At 33.8% G+C, this 9,723-nt stretch overlaps 1 protein-coding gene across 1 annotated transcript; it reads left to right on the top strand.

Annotated features, from left to right (window-relative positions):
- The first annotated feature begins 859 nt into the window (after positions 1 to 859).
- Positions 860 to 1,705, top strand: LOC141660250 (uncharacterized). Its single transcript, XM_074467217.1, has one exon. It carries the CDS (start codon positions 860 to 862, stop codon positions 1,703 to 1,705), a length of 846 nt encoding a protein of 281 aa, XP_074323318.1.
- The last annotated feature ends 8,018 nt before the right edge of the window (positions 1,706 to 9,723 follow it).

Below are 9,723 nucleotides of genomic sequence, written 5' to 3' on the forward strand. Positions count from 1 at the left end.
GATGCATGTCTGAAGAATTATTTCCCTCTCTCGGGGATAGACACTCTGATAGTCGCTACTGCAGGGCACAAGATGCTGAGTTTCACAGATGGGTTTAGCGGATACAATCAGATCAAGATGCATAAAGATGACTATCCCAATGTATCATTTAACACCGACTTTGGTGTTTATAGTTACCTCATTATGGCATTTGGTCTCAAAAATGTAGGAGCCACGTACCAAAGGTTAGTGAACAAGATTTTTAAGGACCTTATTGGGAAGACCATAGAGGTTTATGTAGATGACATGTTAGTCAAGAGTCTCGAGAAGGCAGATCATGTAACCACTTGAGGGAAACTTTTCAGGCCTTAAGATATCACAAAATGATGTTAAATCCTGCCAAGTGTGCTTTCGGAGTAGATCCTGGAAATTTTTAGGATTGATGGTTTCTAAGAGGGGAATTGAGACCAGTCCGGACAAGATAAAGGTCATCTTAGACATGGAACCTCCACGTTCCGTAAAGGATATTCAGATGCTTACCAGAAGAGTTGCAGTTTTGGGACATTTCATCTCTAAGTTCGGTGACAAGTGTTTGCCATTCTTTAAAGCATTGAATAAAGTGAAAGACTTTGCGTGGACTGATAAAAGCCAGATGGCATTTGAGGAGTTGAAGAAATGCATGGTTTAAGCCCCTCTTTTGGCTAATCCAGTTTTGGGTGAAACTTTGTACTTGTACTTGGCTACTTCTGAAAATGCCCTGAGCGTCGTGTTGATGAAGAAGAAACTTAAAGTCCAGAAACCCATATATTATGTCAACAAGATCCTGTATGGGGCTGAGTTGAATTATTCAACCATAAGAAAATTTGCTTTATCATTGGTGATGGCCTCAAGAAAGTTGTGTCCTTACTTCCAGGCTCACAAGATTGAGGTACTAACAAATCAGCCTTTGAGAAACATCATCCACGGTCCTAAAGCCAGTGGGAGGTTGATCAAATGGGCCATAGAGCTGGGGGAATTTCACATTAAGTATAAGCCACGAACGATGATAAAAGCCCAGGACTTGGCTGACTTCGTGGTTGAATGTACCATCCCCAACCAAGAACTCGGGGGGCATGAATATACTACACCTCAAGGCATGGAGGGAAAGAGGAAAATAAAGGAGAGCAGATCAAAGACAAGGAATTCTGAGTACTCTATTTTTTATGGAGAATCAAAAAATAATTTAAGTGGAGCAGGGCTAATTTTACAAAGCCCCGACGGGTTCCTAATTGAATATGCTATGAAGTTGGATTTCCCTACCACGAACAATGAAACAGAGTATGAAGCTCTGATCGCTGGAGTAGGCCTAGCTAGGACATTGAGGGTCAAGAACTTAAAAGTATATGGAGATTCGAAACTTATAGTGTCCCAGGTTAAGGGAGAGTTCGTAGCAAGGGACGAGACCATGACAAAGTATGTACGCTTAGTGAGAGCTGTGATGACTCAATTCGACGAGTGTCATGTCGACCATATTCCAAGAGAAGAAAATGCTAAGGCGGATGCATTGTCCAAATTTGCTTCCTCGGAAGTAGAAAAAAGTTTCGGGAGTGTGTACTTTTGTGTCTTAAAAACACGGAGCATTGATGTTAAGCTTGTTGCCCCCATAGGGCTTGGGGGATCATGGATAGATCCCATTAAGGCCCATATCCAAACTGGTTGGCTCCCAAATGATGTGATGGAAGCGTGAAACTTGGCTGTGCGAGCATTGAGATATTCCTTGATCGACGAAATCTTATACAAGAGGTCTTATGTGGTTCCTTATCTTAGATGTTTTAGGCCCGATGAGGCGCGATTGGCTCTTGAAGAAGTACATGAATGTATTTGTGGACAAAAGTTGGGGATCAGGGCCCTTGCGTACAAGATAACTCGTTTATGCTTCTACTGGCCAGAGATGATGGCTGATGCCAAAGATTATGTGAAGAAGTGTGTGTTAGTGTTTATGTCCTAGAGACAACAATATGATGTTTTTAGTTTAAGACATTTGAATTATTAATATTTATGTTCTATCGATTATTTCTTTTATAATTTTTTAATTCTTAATTTACTGTGATATAAATGTTAGATTATTAAATGTCCTTGGAATATGATATGTGAGTTCTATATCTCTAAGTACGTGACTTAGAAATGAGATTATGAAAATAGTATCAATATTCCTAAAGGTCCCTAGTCGAGTATTATTATTAAGGGACAATAATAACACATTAAGCCTAGTGTGTTTGATGACTGATGATCACATCTCATTGATCATAGGTATAGTGATACTAAAGTCAAAAACATAGGCAACTGTAAATATACATGGTGCTGGACAGACCTAATGTGAGATTCTACATGTCTATTGTGTCATAAGTAATTCTCACTGTGATAATGATGTAATGGTCCTAAGATTTGAAATCATTATATTTTTATACGAGAATTAATGTACTTTGATTACATTAATAGTTACCTTTGACCGGGTAATGATAAAAGTGTATTTCGGGTATATTATAAATCGTATGAGAAATATGAATGATCTAGAAAGGATTTAACCCTCCTAATTTAAGGAGTGATATTATTGGCCTCTTGTGTAAGCTAGACTATATAAATGCGTGGTCATGCTCAAATGTTGATTTGATATGATAGTCTACTCATTGATCAAGAACACTTGGATTAAACTATGATGAGGATGACACATTTCATGCCTCTAGTTTAATCTATAATATTTGGTTAAAGGGATTATATTACATTATACATTATCACGAAAGATTTAATCGAATCACCGATTTAATTATTATTACTTGGGTACAATGATGTATTACTAGATGCCGCTCATTATTTATAATTTTAATATGAGATATTAAAATTATTTCCAATGTAATAATAACCTACAGGGTCACACAAAGAACGCTTGAAGGAGAAATAATTTAAATTATAAATTTAAATTAAATAAGGAATTTGCTTTATTTATGATATTAATTAAGTTAGAATTAATTAATTAATTAATTAATTAAATAAGAGAAATTACTCAAACTAATTCTGAAATAAGTTATTAATTAAGTGGCCTTAATTAAATAATAAATTGGAATTTTGGATTAGTATTAATTTCAATTATATTATAATTAGAAAACTCATTCTTCTCTCTATATAAACTCTTTGAGGGCTGATTTATATATAAGGTAAGATGATTTATAAAACCCTAGCCGTTCAAGGAGAAAGAGGGAGAGAGGTAGAGATAGAGTTTTCGGGTGCTAGTACACATCAATCCTTCAAGAAAAGCGTTCGTGTACGTGGTGATTCAAAAAGGTTTGGAAATCCATTAATCCTCTAATAATGAACTCTTAAAGCATTTTTAAGGTATATATTCTTACTACGAATTAAATATCTATTTTCGCATGGATCCTGCGTAGGGTTTCGATTTTATTCTGGTTTTAATTTAATTTTACATCATTTTCGTTGCGTTTATATGCTCGAAACCCTTCAATGGCATCAGATCTACTTGCAAAAGTGTTTAATTTGTTTATGTGTTTAACCGTTTTTGATATACTTACAAAATATTTTAAAATGAACAAATGATTATGAGATTCTCGTGTTTATGAAACACGGAATAAAAAATTAATCTTCTTTATTTCTGACATGGGGTGATTTTGTCAAAATCGAGTTCATTGAACTTGTAAGGTTGTGGGTTTTAAGAGAAACTATTGTGACTCCCTCACTACCTGGAAATAAAACCATTGACGAATATTGTTCTGAAGTATTTTATTCAAGAAAAAATTGGGAATCTCTTTATGATGGGATCATGATCATGATCGTTTTAAAATTAACAAAATCCTAAAGTTAATATTAAGTTGATCATATGCCTTCTAATGAGTCTAATGCGTTAACCCCTAGATCAATAAGGAATGGGAGATGTGTTGAAGTATATTGATAATTTTTGACTATTGGGTTTGACTTAACTAAGTTACCATAATGGGATTGTGAACTTAAAGACATAGAGTTTGACAAGATTTATTAGATAACTATGAACAAATATTATTCCATCAAGCTATCTAAGAGTTATATAATTGATATAATTGACAAATATTGTCTACCTAAATAATCATGTTTTAGGATAAAAGCCAAAGTTGACCTAACACATGGTGAAATATGGATCTTGGCTCACTAGAAAGGATATAGAAGATATTTTTTCCGAATTAATAGTTAGGGCTATTGATTTGATAAAAATAGTGGGAGATATATAGTGAATATATATGAATAATCACTTGAACATAATTTAATGATCATCTATAGACTAATTCATTTTATGCACTTTAATATTGTAGATATTAAATGACAAATAACACAAATAACTTCTCTATGTAATAGTCCTTGAGAAGGATAAGCTGACTTGAAATAATTTCCTCAACCGACATGAGAACTTGAGGATTATCCTCAGGTTCAAGTATGTCACTCAAACCCCTCCCTTATTTCTTCAAGCTGAGAATGAAACATGTGCTGAATAAAATACTTACCAGAAGCAAATTGATTATGCTACTGGTGTTTCATGTCTCATGCTTGTAATTATGAGTGTTGAGCTTTAGAAGCAACAAGAGCATAGTGATGCTTATGATGTAATTGAGCACCTTCAAATGATGTTTGAAGGATAGGTTCATCAGAAAGATTTGATAATAATAAGGCACTATACTTTTGCATTAATGGGAGAATGAGATTCGGTTGGACCACATGTTCTAAAGATGATATGTATACATACCTTGATATTTTTGGTTTCAAGAATCGTCTAGAGACTCAGCTTGATTTGATCAAACAATCTTTGAACAACCTATATTCTCAGTTTCTTAAGAACAAAAGGAATGAGATAGACTAAACACTCATTGAGTTGTTAGGCATGTTTAGAACTGTTGAAAATAACACGGTAAAGGCATGAACTACGTCCATATTTATGGTGTACACATGGAATGTAAATGGGAAAGGAAAGTGGACAGGCAAGGTGAAGATTTGATCTTATTCGGTGCCAAACCAAAGTCCAATCCCAAAGGGCTTTTGAAGCCTGTGGAAATAACTGGATGATTGAAAGTTAAATTATCGAGCTTGTTTGGAAGATCTGAAGAAGAAGACCAGCAATGGTCAAGCTTCAGGTATCGGGTTATAATTGGAGCAAAAGTTGTTGCTCTAGTTGGAGGAACTCGATACCTAATTTTTCCCATAAGGTGAGATTGAGAACTTGATAAATTGTTATTACATGCCTGCCTTTAGCAGATATATTAAATCAATTTCTTGTCAGAACAAGAAAGGTTTTCATTTTAATTAAATAAACAATAGTTGTTTATTCTATTTTAATGATAAGGCTTATAATGTTGCACAATTAGTTAAAAAATATATGTTCTAAGATGACTCAAATCAAACATTATCTCTAGCATTGTCGTTAAGCCATATTAATGAGAAACGCATTTTTGAGTTACATAGAGATGGATACTTGGATAAGTTTGATTTTGATACATACGGAAGATGCGAACTTTGTCTCATTGGCAAAATGACTAAAGCTTCTTTTACCTGATAAGGTGAAACGGCCACCGAATAATTAGGACTTATACATAATGATGTATGTGGTCGAATACGTATGATGACAAGGGGTGACTTATACTACTTTATAAAATTTATTGATGATTTTAGTATATATGGATATGTGGTTCTTATGAAGAATAAATTCGATTCTTTTGAAATGTTCAAAGAATATAAGGCCGAAGTAGAAAAGCAAACAAGGGAAAAGTATAAAAGTTTTTTATTAGATCATGGAAGAGAATACTTAAGCCTCAAATTTAAGAATTTCTTGAAGGAATGTGATATTGTATCATAAGTTACTCCTTCTGAAACACCTCAATGGAATAGAGATTATGAGAGGAGAAATCGTACCTTGTTGGACAGTGCGATCGATGATGAGCGCGGATCTTTCAATCAGTTTCTAGGGTTATGCTCTAGAAACGACTTCATATACACTTAATTGAGTTTTCGAAAAAAGTGGTTCAAAAGGATCCATATGAGATATGGACTGAGAAACGTCACAGCATGTCATTTATGAAAATTTGGGGACATGAAGCGTTTGTGAAATGTTTAGTCTCTAACAAGCTTGGACCAAAATTAGATGGATGTTATTTTGTGGGATACCCGAGTGAGACTAAAGGGTGTAGTTTTAATAATCCTTCCGAGAATATAGTGTTTGTTGCTCGGACCGCTGTATTTCTTGAGGGAGAACTGTTTTCTAAGAAAACCAGTGGGAGGATAATATATCTCGATGAAGATCGAGAACCACATGATAACATTGAACCAAAGTTGGAACAAGATCATGATGTACATCAAAATATTGAAAGTAATTTTGTTCGATAAACACATGTTATTTATAGATTTAATAGAATTCACCATGGGCCCGAGAAAAATTATGGATTTCTCTTGACGCAAGATGATAATGTGATGTTTACAGATGATGATGAGCCTCTCACATACCAAGATGCTATGAACAATCCAGACTCCGAGAGATGGTTGTAGTCCATGAAATCCGAGATGGAATCCATGTATCAAAATAAAGTATTGACTTTAGTTGATCCACTCGAAGGGGTAAAACCTATAGGGTGCAAGTGGGTTTTCAAAAAGAAAACCGACATGGATGGTAAAGTACGGACCTATAAGGTGCGACTAGTGGCAAAAGGTTTCAAACAAATTCATGGTATAGACTATGATGAGACTTTTTTACTAGTTATTGTGGTCAAGTCCATCAGCATTTTGCTAGCAATAACTGCTTACTTTGACTATGATATTTGGCAAATGGATTTCAAAACCTCTTTCTTATATGGGAGCCTTGAAGAGGATGTATATATGATACAATATGAGGGTTTTATCTATCCAACGTTTGCTAAGATGGTCTATAAGTTGCTTCTATCTATTTATAGATTGAGTCAAGCCTCAAGGAGATGGAATATTCACTTTGTTGAACAATCAAATAGTTTGGCTTTATTCAAAATGAAGATGAATCATGTGTTTACAAGAAGGTTAGTGGGAGCCATGTGACATTCCTAATATTATATGTAGATGACATATAACAAATATGAAATGGCATACCTTCTCTACAGGCTGTTAAGACTTGGTTGAGAAATAGTTTCTCGATGAAAGACTTACCCGATGCTACCTATATATTAGGGATCAAGATCTACAGAGATAGATTAAAAAGATTAATCGACCTAGTCGGAGTACATACATTGATAAAGTATTGCATCATTTTAGGATGTAGGAGACAAAGAAAGGATATATTTCGATGTCTCATGGGATAGTGATCTCAAAAGATAATTTGCCCCCTAAATTATTAGATGATAAGGACCGTTTGAGAAAGTTCCATATGCTTCAGCAATTGGATCTATAATGTGTATAATGATATGTATTTATCCTGATGTTTCGTACGCTTTGAGCATGACGAGCAGATACTATTCTAATTTAGGTGAGGGTCACTGGATAGTTTTCGAGAATATTCTTAAGTACTTAAAGAGGACTAAAGATTTATTTTTGGTGTATAGAGAAGATATGGAACTAGTTGTAAAGGTTACACCGATGCTAGTTTTTGAACCTAATTTTTGGACAGACAAGGATGGTTATGTGTTTATGTCTATTTTGTGTTTTATTTAAATATAAGTGATGTTAGCTGGAATAGTTCACAACAAGAACATTGATGATTCTATAATGGAAGCCGAATATATTGATGCTTTTGAAAAATCCAAGGAGACTATTTAGACATGTCCTTAGGCGATATCACCTTATTAATGAGATTAATGATCAAGGAGATATAAATGTAAAGTGCATAGTAATGATAATGTTTCAGACCCACTGACTAAGGCTTTGTCGCAGCAGAAGCACGATGGTCATACTAGTTCCATGAGTATTACATACATTTGTAATTGGCTCTAGTGCAAGTGAGAGATTGTTATTGTTTATGCCCTAGAGACAACACTATGATGTTTTTAGTTTTAGACATTTGGATTATTAATATTTATGTTCTATCGATTATTTTTTTTATAATTTATTAATTCTTAATTTACTGTGATATAAATGTTAGAGTATTAAATGTCCTTGGAATATGGTATGTGAGTTCTATATCTCTAAGTACGTGACTTAGAAATGAGATTATGAAAATAGTATCAATATTCCTAAAGGTCCCTAGTCGAGTATTATTATTAAGGGACAATAATAACACATTAAGCCTAGTGTGTTTGATGACTGATGATCACATCTCATTGATCATAGGTATAGTGATACTAAAGTCAAAAACATAGGCAACTGTAAATATACATGGTGTTGGACAGACCCAATGTGAGATTCTACATGTCTATTGTGTCATAAGTAATTCTCACTGTGATAATGATGTAATGGTCCTAAGATTTGAAATCATTATATTTTTATACGAGAATTAATGTACTTTGATTACATTAATAGTTACCTTTGACCGGGTAATGATAAAAGTGTATTTCGGGTATATTATAAATCGTATGAGAAATATGAATGATCTAAAAAGGATTTAACCCTCCTAATTTAAGGAGTGATATTATTGGTCTCTTGTGTAAGCTAGACTATATAAATGCGTGGCCACGCTCAAATAATGATTTGATATGATAGTTTACTCATTGATCAAGGAAACTTGAATTAAACTATGACGAGGATGACGAATTACATGCCTCTAGTTTAATCTAAAGTATTTGGTTAAAGAGATTATATTACATTGTACATTATCACGAAATATTTAATCGAATCACCGATTTAATTATTATTACTTGGGTAGCAATGATGTATTATTAAATGTCGTTCATTGTTTATAATTTTAATATGAGATATTTATGCCAACGTAATAATAACCTACAGGGTCACACAAAGAATGCTTGAAGGGGAAATAATTTAAATTATGAATTTAAATTAAATAAGTAATTTGTTTAATTTATGATATTAATTAAGTATGATTTAATTAATTAAATAAATAAAATAGAGAAATTACTTAAACTAATTCTGAAATAAGTTTTTAATTAAGTGTAACTTAATTAAATAATAAATTGGGATTTCGGATTAGTATTAATTATAATTAGAAAACTCATTCTTCTCTCTATTTAAACTCTTTGAGGGCTGATTTATATATGAGGATAGATGGTTTACAAAACCCTAGCCGTTCAAGGAGAAAGAGGGAGAGAGGTAGAGATGGAGTTTTCGGGTGCTAGTACACATCAATCCCTCAAAAAAAGCGTTCATATGGATACCGTAGAGCGTCTCGCGAGAACGGGATACGTGGTGATTCAACAAGGTTTGGAAATCCATGAATCCTCCATTAAAGAACTTTTAAAGCTTCTTTAAGGTAAAGATTCTTACTATGAATTAAATATCTATTTGTACATAGATCTTGCGTAGGGTTTCAATTTTATTGTGGTTTAATTTAATTTTACATCGTTTCCGTTGCGTTTATATGCTCGAAACCTTTCAGTGTGATTGTTGTCAGAAACATGCACCAGTTGTTCGACAACCTCTTGCATGGTTTTATTCAACACATAAAACAAATGCTTATTTGATCGTGCAATGAGTGAGGTCCACAAAAGACTTATACAATGGTACTCATTTAGCGAGCGATAGGTTAGCGGATCCCAGACTATAAAAACCTTAGGTCACTAGGCACAAAATCCCCTAAGAACTTAATAACTCGAATACCAAAGAGCC

The sequence above is a fragment of the Apium graveolens genome, chromosome 5 (genome assembly GCF_009905375.1).
Source record: "Apium graveolens cultivar Ventura chromosome 5, ASM990537v1, whole genome shotgun sequence".
NCBI classification, from domain to species: domain Eukaryota; kingdom Viridiplantae; phylum Streptophyta; class Magnoliopsida; order Apiales; family Apiaceae; genus Apium; species Apium graveolens.

What these genes read in the sequence shown, in the direction of transcription:
- LOC141660250 (XM_074467217.1), top strand. Translation starts at nt 860, where the DNA reads ATGGCCTCAAGAAAGTTGTGTCCTTACTTCCAGGCTCACAAGATTGAG.